The sequence below is a fragment of the Sphaerodactylus townsendi genome, linkage group LG03 (assembly GCF_021028975.2).
Source record: "Sphaerodactylus townsendi isolate TG3544 linkage group LG03, MPM_Stown_v2.3, whole genome shotgun sequence".
Taxonomy (NCBI): domain Eukaryota; kingdom Metazoa; phylum Chordata; class Lepidosauria; order Squamata; family Sphaerodactylidae; genus Sphaerodactylus; species Sphaerodactylus townsendi.
The window spans coordinates 161,488,864-161,514,576 of NC_059427.1; the positions used below are offsets into that span (position 1 = coordinate 161,488,864).

The following is a 25,713-nucleotide window of genomic DNA, read 5'->3' on the forward strand; positions in this document are numbered from 1 at the left end:
GACCGGCCGCTGATTCAGCCCCTCTACTTGCCCTGTTCGCTGGTTGTACACCTGACCAACTGCCAGCCCCCTCCCAGAATTTGACCACTCCCAGGTTTTGACCACTGGGGTGTGATGCCAGACACCCCTATTATTAATTATTAACTATTTATTGTAGGATGCTGCTGCTATAGTTTTAAGGTTTTGTATTTTTAACTGGGGTTATTCGATTTGTTTTATTATGGTGGTGGTTGTTTTGTTGTACACTGCCCTGAGCCCTTCGGGGGTAGGGCGGTTTATCAAATCGAAATAATAATAACAATAATAACAACAACAACAATAATAATAATAAGAAGAAGAACAACAAGAAGAACAAGAAGAAGAAGAAGAACAACAACAACAACAACAACAAGACGACTCCTCAGTGGATGGGTTTTGTGCCCTGGACATGCAGAACAGAAATCCAAATGTCATGTTTTTAATTCTCCATCATTAGTTGTTCTGAGTCATGTAAATGGCCATCTCAATGTAAGACAGAAGTACAGCTGGGTTGGTTCAGACCAAACACTGCTCTAGTCCAGTATCCTGCTTCCACAGGGGCGAATCAGATGCCTCAAAGGCAATATATATATTTTAATTGAAAAAAAGCCCTTAAGCCTACTCTAGAGCAAAGGGTATTGTGCACACAGAAAAATGTTAGTTTTTAGGTCCTGAGCAGACTTCTCAGCTCTTATTTCTAAAATACCACACCTGCTCTGGGGAGTTCCTTCCTACTCCTTTCCTCCTTCCTAATAGAATATTTTGCTTTTAGATGGTCCAGAATGCACCCTTCCAAAATAGTCCACAGCAATCCAAACAAAGAATTAGGGTTAATTCTATTATATTAACTATTGTAAAGCTCTCTTAGAAAAATGTTTTGGTCCTGACCACAGGTTTCAAATGCTGCTCATCCTTTCCCTACTCTACCTGAAGAGCAGCAGTGGCGTAGGAGGTTAAGAGCTCATGTATCTAATCTGGAGGAACCGGGTTTGATTCCCAGCTCTGCCGCCTGAGCTGTGGAGGCTGATCTGGGGAATTCAGATTAGCCTGTACACTCCCACACATGCCAGCTGGGTGACCTTGGGCTAGTCACAGCTTCTCGGAGCTCTCTCAGCCCCACCCACCTCACAGGGTGTTTGTTGGGGGGGGGGGAGGGAAAGGAGATTGTCAGCCCCTTTGAGTCTCCTTACAGGAGAGAAAGGGGGGATATAAATCCAAACTCTTCTTTTCTTCTTCTCCTCCATGGCTGTTCCACCCACTCCTCCAGAACCAGGGGTTCCCTCAAAGTAGTCAGGAAGACAATGAGATCTGTATGATCTGAGGTTGTTGTAGTTTTTCTGGGATGTGGCCGTAGTCTGGTAGATTGTGTTCCTCACGTTTTGCCTGCATCTGTGGCCGGCATCTTCAGAGGTGTATTACAGAGAGAAGTGTGATACACCTCTGAAGATGCTGGCCACAGAGGCAGGCAAAACATTAGGAACAAGATCTACCAGACCATGGCCACACAGCCTGAAAAACCCACAACAACCAGCTGAATCTGGCTGTGAAAGCCTTCGACAATACATTGTGATCTGAGGGTACGCAGCTTCTTATGTACTACATTACAACCCCGCTCTTGCGATCTAATTTTTTAACATGAAAAAACAAAGAATCTTTAATCTCACCCAGGAGTTCACTGCAACTTCCCAATTCACATCCTAGCAATTTGACTACCTTGACTCGGACACAGGAAGGCAGGGTCCGTCCACTGTTCATAAGAGCGGCCGAGAATGAATGCTATTGTAATCACAGACGTTGAGGGCAATGGAAGGGACGTTGAGGGCAATGGGAGACTCTAGCTCCAAATGCTTCAAATGAGCAAAGCGGTGTGGTAGTTTGTAACAGTGCATGAACAGAAGAAACACAGGACTGAATTCTTACGGCATTCCTTGATGGGCTCATCCGACCAGTCGCTGCAGTCTCTCTGGGCGTTACAGACCTTGTCCATAGAGATGCACTCTCCGGAACGGCACTTAAACGAGTTTTTTCCTTCACAGGTTGTGACTGTTACAAAAAGTAGAAGAACATCCTTCATTGTCAGGGGGGTTTGCATCTAGCGATTGAGATGTGTTGTCAAAGGGATTGTATCTGGTGATTGAGATGCATTCCTAAAATATGTAACCAGCCTGTTCTATGTTATCACTGAACGCCGCTCAGAGCCCTTCAGGGGTACAGCAGTATACCAAATGAAATAAATCATCATCATCATTCTGGGACATTCTTTGATCTTTTGCTTTATGGCTTCACACGCTGTGTAGATAACTAGGCTTCCCCTGATACTCTAGTCCCATGGGAAGCAGTGTTGTATCCTCGGTGGGGGTAGGATGCCAGGTGGCTTTACCTCTGCTCCAAACTAACACTTTCTCACATTCCTTGGGAAAATGGGAGGGGGCATCAACATTGCAATAAAACAGGTAGCAAAAGCCAGGTTCCCCAGAACTGACTTTGCCAAGCTGGCTGCTTCGATGCCAATCAATAAACATCACTCATCAACAATACAGAGTCTGTTTATTGCTTAAGAACATAAGAACAAGCCAGCTGGATCAGACCAGAGTCCATCTAGTCCAGCTCTCTGCTACTCGCAGTGGCCCACCAGGTGCCTTGGGGAGCTCACATGCAGGATGTGAAAGCAATGGCCTTCTGCGGCTGCTGCTCCTGAGCACCTGGTCTGTTAAGGCATTTGCAATCTCAGATCAAGGAGGATCAAGATTGGTAGCCATAAATCGACTTCTCCTCCATAAATCTGTCCAAGCCCCTTTTAAAGCTATCCAGGTTAGTGGCCATCACCACCTCCTGTGGCAGCATATTCCAAACACCAATCACAGCTTCAAAGTCTGAGACGTGACATTCATTCAACATTACATTTTGAACTATCTCCCATTTTGCTATTCTGTGAATTCTCTAAAAAGCAGCCTTGCCCTCTCTGTTCTGATAAGCTCTGACTGTAGCCTCAAAGGCTGGCCAATGGTCACACACACCCCTCAAGCCCCTCCCTCAAGTCCAGCTGAAGCTCAGCCAGAGCAGAAGCCAGCCTGTCCTCACCGTTGACGCAGCCGAGCTCGTCACTCAAGTCTTTGCAGTCATTCTCCTTGTTGCATTGCCGGCTCCCGTGGATGCACGTCCCGTCATCACAACGAAATTCGTCTGGGCGACAGGTGGCTTGCGCTGCAAACAAACAGAGACTCCTCAGGGACAGAGAGAATGAACAACTGGGCTGAACACTGAGCCTAAGGCCTGGCTCCAAGCTGATCCCCAAGTTCACGGCAGGGCAGCATTTTCTTCGGGCCAGAGGGGGAACACACACATCTAGCCTGGGGCTCATGGCACGAACTAGGCCCCACCAGCTCTGGTCACATGGTGCAGTCAAAAGAGTAACCAACAGCCTTGGATAGAGGGTGGACTTGAGCCCCACTCTTGCTTAAGAACATAAGAACAAGCCAGCTGGATCAGACCAGAGTCCATCTAGTCCAGCACTCTGCTACTCGCAGTGGCCCACCAGGTGCCTTTGGGAGCTCACATGCAGGATGTGAAAGCAATGGCCTTCTGCGGCTGTTGCTCCCAAACACCTGGTCTGTTAAGGCATTTGCAATCTCAGATCAAGGAGGATCAAGATTGGTAGCCATAGATCGACTTCTCCTCCATCAATCTGTCCAAGCCCCTTTTAAAGCTATCCAGGTTAGTGGCCATCACCACCTCCTGTGGCAGCACATTCCAAACACCCATCACACGTTGCGTGAAGAAGCGTTTCCTTTTATTAGTCCTAATTCTTCCCCCCAGCATTTTCAGTGTATGCCCCCTGGTTCTAGTATTGTGAGAAAGAGAAAAATTTCTCTCTGTCGACATTTTCTACCCCATGCATAATTTTATAGACTTCAATCATATCCCCCCTCAGACGTCTCCTCTCCAAACTAAAGAGTCTTAAACGTTGCAGCCTCTCCTCATAAGGAAGGTGCTCCAATCCCTCAATCATCCTCGTTGCCCTTCTGTGCACTTTTTTCTATCTCTTCGATATCCTTTTTGAGATGTGGCGACCAGAACTGAACACAGCACTCCAACCACTGAACCTCCCATCCAATCCCCCGCAGCACCTGACCACCCACGTTCCTCTTCCCAGAGCGTACCACAGCCCGCCTCATCTGATTTATCCCGGCAGTCGAAGCCGCCGTCGCATTTCCAACGCTGGTGAATGCACTCTCCGCTCCCGCAGTGAAACTCCAAAGAAGAGCAAGGGTTGGTTTTCTTGGCCCCCTCTTGGGCTCCGCAGTGCTCTAGCCACTCGTCCGATCCGTCCTTACAGTCAGCATCCTCGTCACAGGCCCAGAGCCGGGGGATGCAGTCAGAACTGTTGCACATGAACATTTCCGGGTGGCAGGCCGGGGCTGGGCAGTGCGCTTCGTCGCTTCCGTCTCCGCAGTCGTCATCTTTATCGCAGACAAAATCCAAAGCAATACAGTTCCCATTCTGGCACTGGAATTCACTAGCTGCACAACTTTTAGGGGCTGTATGAAAGCAAAGCACAATAAAAAACTATTACAGCCTCCGGTTTGAGTGCGTTGAAACATCTTCCTGGGCTCTGTTTTTCTATGGGAAATTTCCCATGTCTAAAGGTCCATAGTTTTGATCTTCGTTTCAAATTTGTTCAAGCCAATGCATTTATAATTTATATATTCATATGTATATTTCATATAAGTACTAACTTTACATATTGTACGTTATGATGGGCTGATTTGATTGTATAGAATGTAATGAGTTTATTGTAATGACTGAAATGGTTAATACACTGACATTATTTTAAAAAATAAAGGTCACAGTTTCATAACGTTACCTATACTGAAAGTCTTGACTGTCAGCACAATACTGTATGTTGTTCTAGATTTTACAAGTATTGTTCCAGTACAAGTAACTATCACATCAGCCTTTGAATTTTTTTAAATGCTAAAGCGGCACTTGATTTGCATTTCTTGTTGCTATGACATAAAACACAAGGTACACATTTGAAATCTGTTTAAGCAAAGGAGCAGCAGTGGCGTAGGAGGTTAAGAGCTCGTGTATCTAATCTGGAGGAACCAGGTTTGATTCCCAGCTCTGCCGCCTGAGCTGGGGAGGCTTATCTGGGGAATTCAGATTAGCCTGCGCACTCCCACACACGCCAGCTGGGTGACCTTGGGCTAGTCACAGCTTCTCGGAGCTCTCTCAGCCCCACCTACCTCACAGGGTGTTTGTTGTGAGGGGGGAAGGGCAAGGAGATTGTAAGCCCCTTTGAGTCTCCTGCAGGAGAGAAAGGAGGGATATAAATCCAAACTCTTCTTCTTCTTCTTAAATCAGGTCACTGGATGATCCTCCAAGAAATTTTATGATTCTCATTTTTTCTGGAAAACCCACACCATTTTGTGCATAGATGGAGCAATCCCCCCAGGCCCCTCCCCCAAGGGCTTCAAAATCTACATTAAGATTTGCGGGGAGGGAAGAGAAAGAAACAGCCACAAGGAACAATTGCAAGGAACGAAGGCAGCGGCACACTCATCTGCTGCATCTCATTTGGGGATGGGGATGAAAATGTTAAGCCAAAAGCTTCTTCTGAAAGATGACGACGACAAAGAGGAGGCATTTGGATTTATACCCCACCTTTCTCTCCTGGAAGGAGACTCAAGGTGGCTTACAAGCTCCGTTCCCTTCCTCTCCCCATAACAGACACCTTGCGAGGCAGGTGGGGCTGAGAGAGTTCTGAGAGAACTGTGACTAGCCCAAGGTCACCCAGCAGGAATATAGGAGTGGGGAAACGCATCTGGTTCACCAGATAAGCCTCTGCCACTCAGCTGGAGGAGTGGGGAAACAAACCAGGTTCTCCAGATTAGAATCCACCTGCTCTTAACCACTACATCAGAAAACTGTTCTTTAGATGCATTCACTGCTTGTACAATAAGAGCCGCCGACATGAATTACTTCTGAAAGGGGGTGGGGGGGGCTGGCATTTGTTTCTTAGCAGAAATCAAGCCATTGTCCCAGAAAAGTTTGGCTATTATTTGCCGGGGTAGTGATTTGGTAAACCTGAACTAAGCCCCCGCCCGCCCCCAACCAAACACTTATAGTGTTTTCTGGGTTTTTTTCATTTACTGAGACTGCCCCTGCCCCCCAACAGCCTGGCAGCCAATAAAACCAAACATTATTTGGCTTTGTGAAAATTTTTTGGACAACTGTAATGTTATATATCAAGAAACTAGTGAAGATTAATATTGGGATAAATAACGACTTAATGTTCATGGGTGTAATGGAGGATAGAAGGGTAGATAAAAAATATAGCTATATCTATAAAATAATGATCAAAGCAGCACATGCAACAATAGCTTTAGGCTGGAAAGAAAAGAAAAAATGGACAATCCAGAAATGGTTGGAATACATCTGGGAAAAAGTGACACTGGACATTTTCGACATAATAACAAAGAATAAACTGTGGCAAGATAAACAGGGCGAAATCTTGAAGATATGGACCATATACGAGGACTGGATGAAAGAAGCTGGAGTCAATGAGGAGAAATGGGAGAAAAGATTACAAAGAATGAACTTACTGCTGTTTGTTTGACAAAAATATGAAAAATATGGGGGGAGGGAAAAAAGGGGAAAACGTATCGTTTGAAAACAAATGAAAAGCATTAATATAAATGTAATATTCAAATGATACAATAAAAAATTACTAAAAAAACATTATTTGGCTTTATCAGTTTTTGGAGTCGGTTGGGGAATGATCTAAATGCTCTGCTCTCCTCGCCGTTGCTGCTTCTTGGAGCTTGGGAAACTCTGTGTGTGTGTGTGTGTGAGAGAGAGAGAGAGCGCAGGGGTGGGGCAGTGGAGGGAGAGAGAATCTGAATGCTGTGCTTGGCTCAGCCCGGCACAGCATTCAGCTGCGGTTCTCCCCACCAGAGAACTTGTTCATTGCAAGCTCTCCCCCCATGCGTGGTTTCTTTTCCCACATCAAGCAATTAGAGTACAGGTCCCTCTGTAGGCTGCTATAATTATTAACTGGGTTAGGTTGAGGAATGTAAATAGAAGTTATATTTTATGAATCTAGCTGGAGATTGACAAGCCGTGCAAACTTTCCAACAGATTTCTTCAGGCACGAGATCGAAGAAATACATTCTTCAGTGCCAGTTACACCTCTAAGTCGCAAGAGGAAGGATCCTACAACAGACTGGCTGGGTCCTTTATTCCGTTATGGTCAATTTAACGCCACGTACAAGAAGAGCCGCGTGCGTGGCGTAGTGGTTAAGTGCTTGCACTGCCACTCACACGGTCAGGAGTTTGAGCCCCCTGTGGGTCAGATATCCTGGCAGCTGGTTCATGGTCAATTCAGCCACCCATCCATTCTTGGTCGGTAAATGAGTACCTAGCTCATAGCTAGGGGGTAAAGAATAGCCAGGGAAAGCAATGGCAAACTATTCCATAAAAACGGCTTGCCTATAAAATCACTGCTCGCAGTGGTACCCCAGGGTCGGATATGACGGAAGGGGAAACTTTACTTTTTACAAGAAGAAGAAGAAGAGTTTGGATTTATATCCCCCCTTTCTCTCCTGCAGGAAACTCAAAGGGGCTTACAAACTCCTTGCCCTTCCCCCCTCACAACAAACACCCTGTGAGGTGGGTGGGGCTGAGAGAGCTCCGAGAAGCTGTGACTAGCCCAAGGTCACCCAGCTGGCGTGTGTGGGAGTGCACAGGCTAATCTGAATTCCCCAGATAAGCCTCCACAGCTCAGGCGGCAGAGCTGGGAATCAAACCCGGTTCCTCCAGATTAGATACACGAGCTCTTAACCTCCTACGCCACTGCTGCTCCTAAATTGGCACGGATCCTAAATTTCACAGGATTGTGGTACCACAAGAGTTCACTGCTGGATTCTGCACTTGGCCTGAATGCACACATGCAGGTGGGAGCAAAATCCAGGGGTCCGGTCCAACAGCATGCCTGGCTCAGCCACACTCTCCTCGCCCCGTTTTAGAGAGCTGCACAGCACTTCTCATCCAACTTACGGCACTTTTCTTCATCTGATCCATTTTCACAATCCTCCTGGGAATCACACCGCCAGGAAATATCAATGCAACGATTTATGCGACCACTGCACCTGAACTGCCCTGGGCCACAAGTCACCGATCCTGAGGAGACAAACGAGACGTTAGAAGGCCAGAAGATTTGGATTAGTACTCTGTGTTCATTACTGTATTAACAGCACTCTTGATATGGTGCTAAGAATCAACACGCTTGCACGGAAAGACATCTGCTAGTCATTTTTAGTTGTCCAATCTCCTCCTGACTATTAATGTGCAACAGCAGCCAAAAGTACTTTGTGGGTGAAGGAGAGAAAGAACAAAAGTTCCAAAATGGGGAAAAGAAGTATTGACCAGGGAAGATGGTTCTGCATGTCCCCCAAGGCCACTTGGACATCTAACCGATATCTGTCTGATGCAGTGGAACTCACAAAAGAGGAGCAGCAGTGGCGTAGGAGGTTAAGAGCTCATGTATCTAATCTGGAGGAACCGGGTTTGATTCCCTGCTCTGCCGCCTGAGCTGTGGAGGCTTATCTGGGGAATTCAGATTAGCCTGTGAACTCCCACACACGCCAGCTGGGTGACCTTGGGCTAGTCACAGCTTCTCGGAGCTCTCTCAGCCCCACCCACCTCACAGGGTGTTTGTTGTGGGGGGGGGGGGGGAAGGCAAGGAGATTGTAAGCCCCTTTGAGTCTCCTACAGGAGAGAAAGGGGGGATATAAATCCAAACTCTTCTTCTTCTTCATACTGAACTAAACTCTTTGGTTTTTAAGGTGCCACTAGATTTGATTCATTTGCTTTTAGCACCCAGATCTCCACAGAAGATGGGATTCGTTTGTCTGAAAATATTATATCTTGCTTTATTTCCTTTGATTCAAGATTGATTAAAATTCAAAATACTTTAGCATGAATGAACTGAGACACAAGACTCCACTTGAAAAACTAACTGGACACCAACTACTCTGCCCCGCAAACCACATGCAGGAAATATCTCTGGCTAGTCTCACGATGTCACTGCAACAATGAACAATGGCCGGAGCTGCGGCAAACATGCCATCTGCTGCACGGGGCAGTCCTTATGCACACCATGAGATATTTGAAAAAACCTGCCCTTTTCCATACAGGGGGACCCTATCTTTCGAGCAGACTCTCGCTCATGCCTGGAAGTGGAAGGGAGAAAGCCGATAAACTGTGATGTCCGCATCACTCTTTTAACAAATGCGGCTGTTTCCTGACAACAGTCAATCTGTGCACTTCTGACATTCTACCTCTAAAAATGCAGTGTTTTCCCCCATAGTCACTTCACAAACTGTTACCTTTCTGCAACACATAGTGGGCACAGGGGAAAGGAAGGTCGTAGTCCAACTCTCTGCAATGCAGGAACACACAATCAAAGGTCACTCCAGAGCAACTTACGGCAGGCCTCCTGAGATTCATCAGAGCCATCTGGGCACTCCGCCTGGCTGTCACAAAGCCATTTGTAAGGGATGCATTCGCCAGTCCCACACTGGAATTCATTCCGTGCACATTTCTCCACACCTGAAAGGCAGAGTCCATATTATTAGCCACCATCATATCACTCCTCTTGCGCCCCATAAATTGATTTGATTTAAACCCCTAGTCAGGAAGACTCTAATGGCATTTTTTCTATGTAAAATGTACTTTTGACCACAAATATATTGTTCACAACACAGAGATGGTATCATTTTTAGAAGACATTACACATAATAACATTTTCAAGCAGTTATATATTTTGAAAAAATCCAGACCAGTTTTATTTATTTATTTATTTATTGCTTCAATTTTTATACCGCCCGATCCCCAAAGGGCTCTGGGCAGTGAACAACAAAATTCAACGTCAGGCAGGAACAAGTCATACGTAAAATATAAATACATAGGCTCCATCCCATATCATCAATAAAATAACTTAAAACTCATAAAAACAGCGAAAACAGTTAATACATAAATAGACAGGGTGTCCAAAACCCCAATTTAAAACCTACCCCCAAAAGGGGGGACGGCAGGCCCCTCAATATGAGGGGACCCTGATGTAACAGCCCCAAAGCAAGGAGCAGTAAAGGGGCACCATATCAGCGGCCGGACACTCCAAAGGCCCGGTGGAACAGCACAGTCTTGCAGGCCCTGCGGAACTCACCCAGGTCCCGCAGGGCCTGGACAGCTGGAGGAAGGGTAAAAGTCCTGGCCCGTGTGGAGGCCAGCCGCATCATTAAAGGGCCAGGGATCACCAGCAGATTGGCCTCTGCTGATCGCAGAGGCCAAGTGGGGACATATGGGGTGATGCGATCCCGAAGGTACGAGGGTCCCAGGCCGCGCAATGCCTTAAAGGTCAAAACCCACACCTTGAAGATGATTCGGAATTCAACCGGGAGCCAATGCAGCTGACGCAACACATATATGTCAGAACGTGAATAATTATTTGGGTGTGGTAGACTTCCGATCAATGAAAATTATGCTTGGAGAGACATCAAGGCCTTAGGAATATCTGCTGAAACAGTTATATTCTTATTTCTCCTCACAATTGTCACCAGACTTCACAAGCCCACAGTTTGAGAACTGCAAAAGTAAGCAACTGTCCCAGTGGTTCTAACTTAGAACTTAGCCCTATTGGGTAGATTGCAAAGTTAACCTAAAATAATCTATATAGAAGACTCTGGAACCCTGTATAGTTGGTTCCCTAATCCATGAACTATTGGTACCCGTGTGCAAAACTCTTCATAGTCTCATACTACAGAACCATAATGGGTAATCTTGACTGCACAAAAAACTTCTGATCTGTCTTGACTAAAATTGTCCTTTCAGACTGTTTTTCCTCAAAAAAAACGTTCTATTACAAAAATCCAAATGTTTAAAGTCCTTCTTTTTTTAAAATTGATTTTTATCCACCTGTCCAGCCCCTAAGTCTCATTAGTGCAAACAGAGCCTTGAAAATGGCAGGATAGCCTCAAAGGAACTTTATGCACCAGGAGAGGTCATGAAAAAATCAATGCCTTCCTTGGAGCACCAATCAGGCCAATCGAGGTTTAGCCATTAACGTAAATGGAATGTTAAATTTGTAAATAAGCATGGCCCAACATGGACAGCCACAAAGAATGAGCACAACACTGCCTTTGACAACTCCACAGGAAAGGGTGGAATGGTCCTCTACTATGATTCAAGAGCCCAAACATAAGTCATATTTCCAAACTAACGTACCTTACGGCATCATTCTAGACCATTGGTGGCGAACCTATGGCATGGGTGCCAGAGGTGGCACTCAGAGCCCTCTCTATGGGCACACGTGCACAGAGTTCATCGTGGGGGGGGCAAAAAACTGCCCCCCCCAATACATCTAGGCTGGCCTGGGCCGCTGGGCACGACGTGTAGGTAACCCTGTTAAGTGCTGTTAAACCCCACTGATTTTCATGGGAAGAACTAAAGCACAATCCTTTACCTGGGAGTAAGCTCAGTTGCTGGCAATGGGGCTTGCTTCTAAACATTCCTAGGGTCATGATTCACCCATTCGAAGTGTTGCATGGTTGCTTCAAAGCAAAGCCACTGACTACCACCAAGTTTACTCCCAAGTAATGTGTGCCTTGGAGCCAACCGTTTTTTCTAAATTAAAACCTCAGTATTCCGGTTAAATTGCTGTGTTGGCACTTTGCGATAAATAAGTGGGTTTTGGGTTGCAGTCTCGGCACTCGGCCTCAAAAAGGTTCACCATCACTGTTCTAGACAATAAAGAACGTTGGAGCTCTGAGCTCCAGGTTGTGTACATGTAACAGGTGAGACAGACTGTCTGGGGCGTGGCTTGTTTGTAGCTCTACAATATTTTAAGGAAGGTGCCAGAGTGTCCTTGACTATACTCTTTCTCACGGAAAGAGTGCAGACCTAGTTCTGTCCCCTAGGTCCATAGCAGAGTATTCTAGAACAAAGAATGTCCATGGAATGGCATATTAATTCCTGTCATCTTTCAGTGAGGAGGAGTAGAGAAGTGCTTTTTGATGAACACCTCAAGAGAAGGTGTGAACCAATCCCATCCCCTTTAGTTTGGTTGAACAGACCCTTTTGGAAAAGCTGAATTTCCAAAGCAATACGATTCCCCTTCCTTGGGATTTTTCCAAATATCTAGAAAATTTCAGGTCATGGAAAATATCTGTGGGACTCGGCAGGGGGAGGGGGTAATCAAATTTGGGGTGTAGCTGCAAGTGACTCTACTTAGAAGAACCCCAGGTTTGGTGCAGATTGGGTCAGAAGGTCCAGATTTATGGGCCCCAAAAGAAGGTGCCCTCCCTCCATTGGAAATAATTGAGAAAAATTTGGAGGCCCATAAAATTGGCTCTCTTGACCAAATCTTCCCCAAACTTGGGGAGATTCTGTAAGGAGAAGCACCAGCAGCTGTAATGTAAATTTGGTTCCTCTACCTTAAAAATCCCCCTGCGGAGCCCTGCAAAGTTATCCCACTCATTATCTAACATAGGTGCTGTTCCCTTCCCGTTAACTTTGGAAGTGAAAGACTCCATGTTACTCTATAGGGCAGTGGTGGCGAACCTATAGCACGGGTGCCAGAGGTGGCACTCAGAGCCCTCTCTGTGGGCACGTGCAAACAGAGTTGCCCCCCCCCCCCACATCTAGGCTGGCCTGGGCCGCTGGGCTCAATTATTAGCATTAAACCTAAGACCTAGTTTTGGGAAAGCAGTGTAGGTAACCCTGTTAAGCGCTGTTAAACCCCACTGATTTTCATGTGAAGAACTAAAGCACGATCCTTTACCTGGGAGTAAGCTCGGTTGCTGGCAATGGGGCTTGCTTCTGAGTAAACCCTCCTAGGGTCGTGATTCACCCATTGGAAGAGTTGCATGGTTGCTTCAAAGCAAAGCCACCGACTACCACCAAGTTTACTCCCGAGTAATGCATGCCTCAGAGCCAACAATTTTTTAGAACTAAAACCTCAGTATTCAAGTTAAATTGCCATGTTGGCACTTTGCGATTAAAAAGTGGGTTTTGGGTTGCAATTTGGGCACTCGGTCTCAAAAAGGTGTGCCATCACTGCTATAGGGAATCTTTCCAGGGCGGCCGGGGGGGGGGGGGGGGGGGCTGATTTTCAAGGTAGAGCCACCAAGCCTCCAGCAGAGCTGCAGGTGCCTCCCCTTACAAGAACCCCCATTTTGGTGAAGGTTGGGTCAGGAGGTCCCAGATGGAAGAAAACCGGGTGCCTATAAAACTGGACCTCCTGACCCAAACTTTACTAAACTTTGGAGCTCTTGCGAAGAGGGGCTATCCTGAAAAATGTGTGGCCTCTATCACAAATAAACTCGGCCCTCCGCAGCTCCATAAAGGCTACCTAAAGAATGTGAAATTGCTGAAAAATCTTCCTCTAATCAAAGCTCTCCTCCACAAATCTGACTCCAATTAAGAAATTTTACACCCAAGAATCCAAACGAGACAGCTTTTTGCACCATTTTCACAGTTGCAGGATTTTTTTTCAGCAACATTGCATTGTTGGGGGAACCTTTGCAGCTTTTGGTGTAACCCAACGCACCCCCTACTCAGGACACGCAAGATGCCCATTCTAGTGAAGAGCAGGGCTTGGGCCAGACACAGTCTGTACAAAGCATTTCTGACGGGGAATTCGCACTCCACGTACAGACTGCTCATGTAGGAACTGTTCTTTGCACTCATGGCCCCAGGAGGTGCTTTCAGGAGGCACAAGCACACCACCACTTTAGGATGCAGGTGAAGAAAATCGAAGACTGCAGGAATGTCCAGGAAGCAAAGAAAACGGCCCCATTTCAGTAGTCCCTGAGCCGTTTCCTGCTGCCGTCTATCTCTGTCTTTCATAATCAGTTCACAAGGAGCGGCTGCGCCCTGCTATCAGCCCGCACACACAGCCAATCCATAATGGGAAGTCCTGACCACGTCACAGGATTTGCACAAGGTTCTCCCTGTCTGGCGCTTTTGCCATGGTGATACGAACAAACCAGAAATCCAAACAAGGATACAAAAACCACACACACCCATGGGGTGGCATGATCCACCCTCCACCACCTTGTTAGAGAACTAGAGGTCTGAGTTCTGGAGGTGTTTAGTTATATGGCCTGGACGACACAGGCATTCAATGTGCCCCAAGTTTCTCACGTCTCAAAAAATGAGAAAAACCCCAGTCAAGGTTTCAGACGGATTCAACTGGTTGTTGGGGGTTTCCCAGGTTGTGTGGTCATGGTCTGGTAGATCTTGTTCCTAACATTTCGCCTGCATCTGTGGCTGGCATCTTCAGAGGTGTATCACAGAGGGAAGTCTGTTACACACTGTGTCCATCCGTGTCTACCAGACCACGGCCACACAACCCAGAAAACCCACAACCACCCCTCCAGTCAAGGTTCATCGTCAATACTGGTGCAGACACAACACTTCACGCTCAGAGCAACTTCCAGCGAAGTGTGGCTACTGCAGCCTCCTTGCCTTCCGACGCCTGCCAGCTATGCCACCTCGAGTCAGCCCAATAAGCAGCACTTAATATAAGTAATAAGCAGGCCTAGAGAACCTGCTTATTACTCTGCAAATGTGAACCATCAGCTGCACCAAAAACGGAGCCCGCAGCTCAGAGCCGGCGGGTGGTTTTGAACCTGTGGAGAAGACTGCAAGTGCCGTGAAGCCCTCTGGGGCAACCGGGCCTCACCCATCTGGCTCTGGGCACCCAGATGCGATGGGAATCCCGATAAAACACTCACAAGTGAGCCAGAAACACACTTCCACCATAACGGGGAAAGAAGCCTGCAGGTGAGAGTGGCCCCTGGCCTCTCACCTGAACCTTCTTCTACTAGGTAGGAGATGGACGTGGTGGAGGTTCCAAGAAGGAAAGCAGCTTTGGCCAGGGGAGAAATAGTCGCGGGGAGCACACACTCGCCCCCCCCTCCTGGAGTTTGCACCGACGACGCTATGCGGACATCCCCTGATGGGAAGGCCACTCCCGGGCGACCCAATGCAGACCAGAAGGTTGGCAGTGTCCGAGGAAAAGGGGCCTCCGCTCCAATTCTGTCCAATTTGGAAGCCCCCCCGGGAGGGTCCCTCTCTGAGAGTCCGAGATGCCCCAAGAGAGGGCGGCTCCGCAGGGGCGTCGTTCCTGCCGCTGGCGCCGGGCGTGGCGAAGTCGTTTCTGCGGGGCAACTCGTGCGGACGGCCACTGAGGCGTGGCCGGGGGGGGGGGGTTAGAAGTCTGCCGGGGTGTTGGATGCGGCAGGTGGGCAGCCCACTCATCCCGGGAAGACCAGACGCAGCCCCGCCGGAGCCCCCCCGCCCCAAGTTGCCCCTGCTTGCCCGGGGGTCCACCCGTGTCCAGGGAGGAGCATCCACAGGGAGGCACGGGGGGAGGGGGGTGTTGAGCCTCGCGTCGCCTCCTGGCAAGCTGACACTTCCCCCCCCTCCATCCCTGCGGCGGCCCCGGGATGGGCTGGACAGCGCTGTCCACCCAAAACGGGCAACCCGGAAGGGTAGAGAAGCGCCCCCTGCCCACCCACGTGGGCTCCCCGGCCCGGGACCCTCACCCAGCGCGGTCCCCAGAAGCAGCAGCAGCACGAGCAGCGGTAGCGACGAGGCTCCCATCGCGGCGGCGGGCGGGTCGGTGTGTCCGTCCGCGGTTCTGCGCCCGCACCTGCCTCCTTCTCCGCGCCTCGTGGCCGGCGGGGGCGGGGCTTCCAGTGGGGTGATTTTCAAACCTTGCCACACACCCGGCGGGGGAGTGGCCACGCCCAACGCGCCATGTGACGTCACGGCCTTAACCCCTCCGGCCCCGGAGGGAGGCGGATGTGGAGTCTCCAGCGGTGGTGCAACGAACGGACTTTGTATTGTTGACCGGCGGCGTTTATTGGGAGGCAACGAAGCACCCATCTTGGCAAAGCCAGTTCTGCGGGATCGGGCTATTGCTATCCCCTTCATGCAGAAGTTGATCCCCTTTTCCCTTAGAATGTGAGTTAGTTTGCAGCAAAGTCGGAGGGGGGGCGTGCGCCCCCCCCCCACCACTATTTGTTCCTAACCCAAAGCCCCAAGGTCAGCGATAGAGCTAGAGCCGCCTGGCCTCCTGCCCCCACAGCATAAGGGAAACATCCCTTTTCCCGTGAGACCGAAAGTATCAGGGGAGAGCCTAATTATCCACTCAGCGTGTGAAGCCATAAAACAAGAACAAGGAAACAAAATGTCCCAGGACAGCAGTGGTAACGATAGAAACATTACCATATTGCAAGCTGGTTATATATATCTTGCAGCGATTGCATGAGTGTATCTCAAGCAGATACAATCTCCGGCAATACATTTTGTAGCAACTACAACAGGCGAGGAATGCTTCTCAAACTAGATACGGCCCTTGACAGCAGCCCAGAGCAGAGAGCGGCGCCCCGGATTGGGGGGGAGGCGGAGCGTTGCCCCCCCCCCCCCCAGCAGGCCTCTCTCCTTCCCGGCGGCGAACGTGTGGGCGAGGCCAAGCCAGCCGAGGAGGAGGAGGCAGCCGAGGGCAGGAGGGACCGCCGTCGGGTGCAGCGCCTGGGAGGACCGCGGGGAGCCGCAAGGGCGGCGGTGGGGTCGTTTTCTTCCTTCATGGGGGTCTCCCGATTTCGTCGTAGTCGTCCCCCCTCCCCAGGTCCACCCGGGGGCAACAGACCTCCCGCGGGGCGTGAGCCTCCAGGCTGGCTGTGCAGTGGCTGTCGGAGCCTCCTCGGAACTAACGAGCGACAGTGGGGCCGGGGCCCCTGCTCCAGAGAGGCGGAGGCCGAGCCTAGTCGGGAACCTTGGGGGTGGGTGAAGGGGGGGCGTGTTGCAGGCGCTGGGCGGACCCCCAGATCCTCCTCCGCCCCCTCAGTGGGTCTGGAAGGGGAGTGAGGGTGCTCCCCTCCCCTTCCTCTTCCCTGCGAGGGTCGTGCTGGGACTCTGCCTCTGGGGGCTGCTTTGAGGCAAGAGGCCCCGGGGAACCTTCGCCGGGGGACGGGGACGTGCGGCTGCAGCCTATCCTGGACTGCACGTGGACACCCTGCTTCCGGCACCCAAAGGCGCCGCGTCCCGGGGATGCCCATAGGGGTGCGCGTTCAGAAAAGTGGGGTTGAAAGAAGGGTCACCTTTAAACAAGCCGGCAACTCCGCTTAACAGCTGAGGAACAAATGTTTTTTTCTTGGGATGGCCAGCTGCTGCCAGCTTTTTAAAAACCCCTCCTGCGTCCCGTTCATGCCAGGTGCTTTAAACACTAAATCTCCCTTCGTTTTCCACCATGGCCTAGTGGTGGCGAACCTTTGGCACTCCATATGTTATGGACTACAATTCCCATCAGTCCCTGCCAGCATAGCCAATTGACCGTGCTGGCAGGGGCTGGTGGGAATTGTAGTTCATAACATCTGGAGTGCCAAAGGTTCGCCACCACGGCTTGGCAAACGGGAAAAATTGGGCCCATAAAACTGAACCCCTTGACACCGTCTTTATCAAACTTTAGGGTTCTTGGGGGGAGAATCACCAGCAGGTGCACTGAAAATTTGACACCTCTGCCTTGAAAAATGCCCCCCTTTAGAGCCCCGGGAAGATTTCCCGGAGCCTCAAGTTTTTCCACTTTGGGGAGCAGGGGGGCACACATACAGATATAGATATTTGGGAACATTCAATTCCAATATACCCCGATCCAATTTCTCCCAATTTTTTTGGGTTTTTTTGGTTTGGCACAACCCCAGATGTAGTGCACAGGTGTGAAACTTGTGGCCCTCCAGATGTTATGGACTACAGCTCCCATCATCCCCTGCCAGCATGATGCTGGCAGTGGATGATGGGAACTGTAGTCCATAACATCTGGAGGGCCACAAGTTTCACACCTGTGAGTTCAGGCGTCAGAGTAGGATCTGGGGAATCCAGTTTCACATCCCCACTGGGGCCCTGGTAACTTGCTAGGTGACCAGTCACACTCACTCAGCCCTGACCTTGGCTAAAATGTTGATGGGAGAGGAATACCAGGGCATGACACAGAGACAGGCAATAGCAAACTACCTCTCAGTGGCTTCTTCCCTTGAAAACCCTACAGGGTCACCATAAATCAGCTGCGGCTTGACAACCACAAAAAATAAAGTGTCAGCATTCCTGCCCCTTCCCCTTTTGAGCACCGTGCTGCGTTTGCTGGTAGCTTCAACTTCAGGGATCAGTTTCGTCAGGAAGAGATCCAGAGTAGGTGTAAGGGAACAGGGGAAACAATTGCAGAGTCCGGAGCCTGATGCCATAGGTTCAACTGTGGGTCCCCCCCCCCCCGTTGGAATTTGGGGCTCCAGGGATGACGTCCCTCTAAGGGGGTCTGAGCAGGGAAGCGAATAGAATAGAATACTTTATTTATGGCCAATGACCAAATATAGCAGAGAAGTGTTAACGACCCCCGTTGCCTTTTTCCTCCATTTTATTTGAGATTTCTATCCCTTCCTCCCCCAGTAAGCTGAGCTCAGGGTAGCGAACAACAATATCTAATCTAATAATACAATAAAATCCGATCTAAAATCAAACCTATCCTAAATCAATTAAAACATTAATAAAATATAAACTTCTAACATTAAAACAGTCAACCAATTTGCATCGTTGGACTTCCCAGCAGTTTTGGATAAAAAGAGATGCCCCCCCCAGGTCATTAACCCCCCCTTCAAATTTTTCTCTAATATACCCTGTTTCCCCGAATATAAGACATCCCCGGAAAATAAAACGTAGTAGAGGTTTTGCTGAAGTGCGAAATGTAAGGCATCCCCCAAAAGTAAGACGTAGCAAAGTTTTTGTTTGGAATCACGCCGGACAAACAGAACACAGAAAAATAAGACATCCCCTGAAAATAAGACATAGCGCATCTTTGGGAGCAAAAATTAATATATTCGGGGAAACACGGTAGCAAGGAGGTTAAAGGAGAAAAAGGAGGGGGGAAGGGGAGGAAGAAGGAAAGGGGGAGGCCAGACTAGATTATCAGCTGCCTCAACCATCGCCTGGCCGAACATCTCCATTTTCAGAGCCTGCTGAGCTGTATCCCATCCTGCAGGGCCCTAATCTCAGATAGTAGAGTGTTCCACCAGGCTGGGGGATGAAGGCCAGCCAGATATCCTTCAGGTCAGGGATTCGCAGAAGGTTACCTCTAGAGGAACGGTCTTGCAAAGAGGATCCAAGACCAATCAGGGCTTTAAAGGTCAATACCAGTACCTTGAAGTTGATCTGAAACTCAAGTGCAGCTGGCGAAGCACTGCAGATATGTGTGAGGTTACTGGGATCCCAGTGAGGACCCTTCCCATCACATTCTGGGCCAACCTCGAGGGAAGCCCAGCATAGCACAATCTAATCTCCAACGGAGGTGACCGTTGGAGTCTGGAATAACCAAGCCTGGAGATGGCTGTCGCATGGATCACTGTGGCCAGGCAAGACAATGTCAGTGCTGGTGCCTGTACGTACCTTTTCCCCCAGCAAAGTACAAAGGTGAGGGGTCTCAGTCTGCCCAATCAGATTGGGGCAGTCTCTGCAGTAGGAAGGGCCAGGAGCTCCAACATGGACCCGGCTGGCAGCTGCCTCTTCTCTGAAGAGAAGAGAAGAAGAGTTTTGGATTTATATCCCCCCTTTCTCTCCTGCAGGAGACTCAAAGGGGCTTACAATCTCCTTGCCCTTCCCCCCTCACAACAAACACCCTGTGAGGTAGTGCAGTGTAAAACAACAGAATGACCCCCTTGGATCGTTATCTGGAGAATGGACTTTTAAAAAATCCCGTTTTAATTCCAGGTAAAGTTTTATTTTTTTTAAGGGCACGGGTTTCAGGTGCTGAAATTTCTGAAGCTGAAAACTGTGCAAGGAAAACAATTCTTGCCTTGCACTCCACCCACCCTCCCAGCTGCTTCCGAAATTGCTGATTCCAAGATGAGGCTGCAGTGATTGCATGGGAACACGGTGAACACAGTGTCTCTTTCATCTTGCGTATGTACCATTTCACAATGTTGCACAAGGTCCCGAGGCCTTATTGCTCTTCCCTTCCTCCCGTTTGTTCCTCTTGTTTCCTTAACATCCTTCGTCTGAGTTTGCCTTGCTTTGACCATTGCTTCTTTTTTAGAATTCAACTGATATTTGGGAGCACACAAACCACAATATCTGGCTGTCTCTTGGTTTGGGGGTTCAAACTGAGAACAATATCATTCCTGTCACAGCAGTGTGTGTATAAATCCTTCAAGGGTTCCCACAGAAGGTGCTGTCAAAAAGCAGGTTGGTTCATGTTCTCTGAAGGGGTATCTCCTCTGTCCAGTGCTGGAGTTCCACTCCTATTTGTTCTCCCTGACAAAAGAGATGGGTGGCCACTTCAAAAACATTTATTTATTTATTTATTTTATTAATTAAACTTATAGGCCGCCTCATCCCCGAAGGGCTCGAGGCGGCTCACAACATGGCTGTTCTAACGAACGGCAAATCAACAACATAAAAACTTAAATCCCTTAAAACCTATGCAGCAATAAATTAAAACAGCAGAAGTATGTTAAAACAAAATTGTTTAAACAGGCGCCCGAACCAAGGCTAAGGAAGGGAGGAAGTAGGTAGGGCCCGCGATGTTATCAGTGGATCAGGCCCAACCAGAATAAAGAAGATGGAGACAGGCAGCCTCAGATTCGGTGGGGGGCAATCGGACCACGGCCGGCCCCTCCAGAAGCCCGGTGGAATAGCACCGTCTTACAGGCCCTGCGGAACTCACCAAGGTCCCGCAGGGCCCGGAATTATAAAGTTGGAAGAGACCACAAGGGCCTTCAAATCCAACCCTCAGCCATGCAAGAATACACAATCAAAGCACCCTAGCCTCTGTTTATAAACCTACAGGGAGACTCCACTACAGTCTGAGGCAGTGTGTATCCCACTGTTGAACAGCCCTTACTGACAGGAAGTTCTTCCTAATGTTTAGGTGGAATCTCTTTTCCTATACCTTGAATCCATTGGTCCTGGTCTCTGGAGCAGCAGAAACAAGCTTGCTCCCTTATCAACATGACATCCCTTCAAACATCTAAACATGGCTATCATGTTACCCCTTAACCTTCTGCAAACATACCCAGCTCCCCAAGTCTCTCCTCATCGGACATGGATTCCAGCTCTTTTTACCATTTTGGTTGCCCTCCTCTGGACTCATTCCATCTTGTCAATATCCTTCTTGAATAGCAGTAGGCAGAACTGGACACAGCATCCCAGTTGAGATCTGACCAGTGCAGAATAGAGAGGTACAATGATGTCCCTCAATTTCGACACTGCACACCTGTTGATGCAGCCCAGAATTGCAATGGCTTTCTTAGCAGTTGCATCACACTACTGACTCCCAGAGCCCTTTCACGTGAACTGTTGTCAAGCCAGGTGTCGCCCCATTCTATATCATTCTGCACATTTCATTTTTTTTCTGCCTGTGTAGTATGTGACATTTATCACTGTTGAAATTCTTGTTAGTCTTGATCCAGCTCATTTTGACTCCTGCCCCTGTCCCCTGGGGTATTGGCTCCCCCTCCTACTTTGGTATCATCTGCAAATTTGATTGGCTTGCCCACTATTCCATCATCCATCATCCAAGTCAATGATAAAAATGTCAAATAGCACTGGGCCCAGGACAGAACCCTGGGGCACCCCACTACCCCCCTTGTTACATAAGTGGTGGTTGTGTTCCTCAGGACTTTCTGAAAAGGTGACTTCTTAACTTTTCTGAATGAGAAGGGAATCAATAGATGCTTTGGAAAAGGGAAGATTTCCTGGTCCATGAGGAGTGGTTTCATTCACCCAAACAGATGCACACCTCAAATACCATATAGAGTCTGAGCCAGAGTTTTAGCCTGAAAAAGAGCAGTTGGAATGAAATGGCCACTCTGTTCATAAAAATCTTAGTAATATACTGGGCAGATTTTTGTCCTGCATCTGCTACAGAATCATGATGGGCTTTCCTAGAATTTATGGCATGTAAAACAACCCCTAAATACTTAAACCTGGTCACCTTCTTGCAGGGTGACCTTGCGCCACTCTCAGACCTAACTTGCAAGGATAAAATGGAGGTCATGGGAAAGATATATGCTGTTCTGAGTCTCCCATTGGGAGAAATGTGGGGTAATAAGGGAAGCAAAATAAATTAGGCACAGATAAGCCTGACTTATGTTTTGGCAAGAGAAGAGAGACAAGTGTGTGAATGATGTTCCAGACCTGGCTACTTAACAGGTACACTGCATAACATATGAGAAAGTTCAGAAGAACTGTGACTAGCCCAAAGGCACCCAGCAGGAATGTAGGAGGGTGGAAACACATCTGGTTCACAAGATAAGTCTCTGCCACTCAAGTGCAGGAGTGGGGATCAAACCTGATTCTCCATATTAGAATCCACCTGCTCTTAACCACTACACCGCGCTGGCTAGATATGCTAGGCTAGATTAGCAATCTATATAACATTGTCATAATGATAGGGCTTTTTTGCTGGTTGCTAGATAAGCTAGGGTTATCTACAATCAACAAAAAAAGCCCTGTCATTATGTTGTAGAAATCCCCCCCCCTCCTGGTGCTAAAAAACTTGTTTGGTTGTGGTGGGGGAGGGGGACTCGCCCACATGGGGGATGGGGTATGTGGAAAACTCAGATTTTGCACTGGGCTACATTTTGCCTAGATACGCGTGTGCTGTCAGGTGCATACCATCTGGCCTGGGGGATTTGGACTCATCCTATGCTGCCATTCTTTTGCCTTTCCTATAGCATGAAGAAATGCATTTTGATATGCCAGTTAGGTCCATGAGAACAGATCCATGCATTATGCGATTTTTATCCAATGTAACTGGCTAATGGACAACTTTGTGTTGCTTCAAAGAAACATCTTTTAATGTTGTGAGTTCATCAACTGTTCCGAGATGTAACCAAAGATTATTGGGCTTAATTTGCATAAATTAGTGTCTCATGTGTTGAAAACTAAGAACAGAACCATTTCTAGCCGGTCGTTTATGCTACTAATATACGCCAGTGGCAAAAAGGAGGATCCAGTAGAGGTAAACGCCAAGACATTGTTCTGCTGTGCTTTGTAGAAGAATTTCATATGTTATCTGGCAGGCACATCAGATCACATGTAGCTGGACAGACTTTAACATACTTGTCCGTAATAATGCCATGATTGTGCAAGATAATATAAATGCTCCTGCAACTGAAACATCAAGTGCTTGTGAGATCCTATCACCATCATGCACTGTTTGCAACTGGAGACTTGATATAAAAGCTGTAGAATTCATATGGAACCATCCAGAAAAAAATGCTCATGCTATTATAACAGGTGATGGCCACTCAGTTGGATAGATTTAAAAGGGGCTTGAACAGTTTTATGGAGGAGAAGTCGATCTACGGCAGTGATGGCAAACCTTTTCGAGACCGAGTGCCCAAATTTCAACCTAAAACCCACTTATTTATCGCAAAGTGCCAACAGGGCAATTTAACCTGAATACTGAGGTTTTAGTTTAGAAAAAACGGTTGGCTCTGAGGCGTGCTTTACTCGGGAGTAAGCTTGGTGAAACAACTGTTCAACGCTTCGAATGGGTGAATCACGACCCTTGGAGGGTTTACTCAGAAGCAAGGCCAGCCTAGATATGTGTGTGTGTGGGGGGGTGATTTTCCGCTCCCCCTACATGACGAACTCTGTGTGCGCGTGCCCACAGAGAGGGCTCTGAGTGTCACCTCTGGCACGCGTGCCATAGGTTTGCCACCACTGATCTATGGCTACTAATCTTGATCCTCCTTGATCTGAGATTTCAAATGCCTTAGCAGACCAGGTGCTCAGGAGCAGCAGCAGAAGGCCATTGTTTTCACATCCTGCATATGAGCTCCCAAAGGCATCTGGTGGGCCACTGCGAGTAGCAGAGTGCTGGACTAGATGGACTCTGGTCTGATCCAGCAGGCTCTTTCTTATGTTCTTAACTGGAACAAGTTTCCTCTGTATTATTAGTGGGCTTTAAAAAATAAACAAACGTTCATTAGTAAAAGAGTTCAAGTTGTAGAACTGTGGGATTTGTGCACTGCGTCAGGTGCTGTCATAGAAGGTGATGTAAGTGGATTCAACAGGGCAGTACAGAGGGCATACAAAGGCCATATTAAGAAATGTATTAGCACATGGTAATGATGTCAGTTAGGACAGTGGGAGGTCCAAACCCAGCTCGTCAGTAGACAGTCACAAGTAGAAGAAGAGGAAGGAAGGAAACCAAGATGGATGTCTAAAGAACTGTCAACTGAGCTGTGATTTAAAAGGGACATGTATTAAAAAGGGAATACGGAGGAAATCACCCAATAGGAATCCAAACAAATAGCCAGGGTGTGTGAGGAGAAAGTCAGAAAAGCTAAAGCTCAGAATGAGTTCAGGCTTTCCAGAGACATTAAAAACAACAAAGGCTTTTTTTTTGTTATGTCCATGGCAAAAGGAAGAAAATAGGGTTGCTGCATGGAGAAAAGGCAGGACTACTCATCACCTTCTTTGTCTTGGTCTTCTCCCCAAAAGAAAACAGTGCTCAATCGGGGGGAGATGGAACAGAAGGAGCATAGGGGAAATTCAGCACAGAATCAATAAAGAGCTGATACAAGAATTCATGACTACATGAATCCAAGTCTCCAGGGCCTGATGAACTACATGCCAGGGTGTTGAAAGAACCGGCAGAAATAATGTCAGAAACCACTTGCAATAATCTTTGAGAATTCCTGGAGAACTGGAGAAGTCCCAGTGGACTGGAGAAGGGCTTATGTTGTCCCCATCTTCAAAAAAAGGGGGAGTGGACCTGAACACTTACCGCCCAGCAGAGGCGTAGCTAGGGAAAATGGAGCCCTGGACAAAATCTGAGTCTTGCGTGCCCCCTCCCCATGGGGGGCCACCCTTCCCCACCACAACCAAACAACATTTTTTGTACCAGGTCATCTCAAAGTCACCATCACATTATAGAACATGCCCCAACACACAAATCTGAACACACCCAGGCTCCCTAGTTTAGACAACATTGAACGTGATGCTATTTTTGAAGGGGGGGGGTCCACCCTGAAAAAGCATCACTTAATGTTGATTAAACTAGGGAGCCCAGATTCTCCTTTTAAATCCACCTTAAAGGGATACTCTGGGCTCCCTAGTTTAAACAACATTGAAAGTGATGCTGTTGTATTGTGTTGTATTCAATTTGTATACATCCCTCCCCCAAAGGGCTCAGGGCGGTGAACAACAACAGCAAACATCAGTAACCATAACATCAAGCAACAAAACATCAATAAACATAGGATCAATAAACACAACATTATAAACATAGAATTATAAATAAGAACATCAATAATCACAACATCATAAGCTATAAGGCAACAATAATCATAGCAGCATCCCACCCCCCAAACAGCATCATTTTCAATGTTGGTTGTTGTGGGTTTTCCGGGCTGAGTGGCCGTGGTCTGGTAGATCTTTTTCCTAATGTTTCACCTACATCTGTGGTTGGTATCTTCAGAGGTGTATCACAGGGAGAAGTCTGTTATACACTGTGTCCAGACTTCTCTTACAACAGACTTCTCTCTGTGATACACCTCTGAAGATGCCAGCCACAGATGCAGGCGAAATGTTAGGAACAAGATCTACCAGACCACGGCCACACAGCCT

The 25,713-nt window shown here is 48.0% G+C and overlaps 1 protein-coding gene across 1 annotated transcript in view; it reads right to left on the reverse strand.

Annotated features, from left to right (window-relative positions):
• LDLR (low density lipoprotein receptor) overlaps window positions 1-15,769 on the reverse strand; it is a 41,735-nt gene extending 25,966 nt beyond the window's left edge. The window contains exons 1-6 of the mRNA XM_048490047.1: window positions 15,630-15,769; window positions 9,508-9,630; window positions 8,077-8,199; window positions 4,179-4,556; window positions 3,100-3,222; window positions 1,939-2,061 (exon numbers count right to left, since the gene is read on the reverse strand). Coding sequence (XP_048346004.1) covers window positions 1,939-2,061; window positions 3,100-3,222; window positions 4,179-4,556; window positions 8,077-8,199; window positions 9,508-9,630; window positions 15,630-15,687 — 928 coding nt within the window. The 5' untranslated portion in view covers window positions 15,688-15,769. The remainder of the gene's footprint in view (window positions 1-1,938; window positions 2,062-3,099; window positions 3,223-4,178; window positions 4,557-8,076; window positions 8,200-9,507; window positions 9,631-15,629) is intronic.
• Between the last annotated feature and the right edge of the window lie 9,944 nt (window positions 15,770-25,713).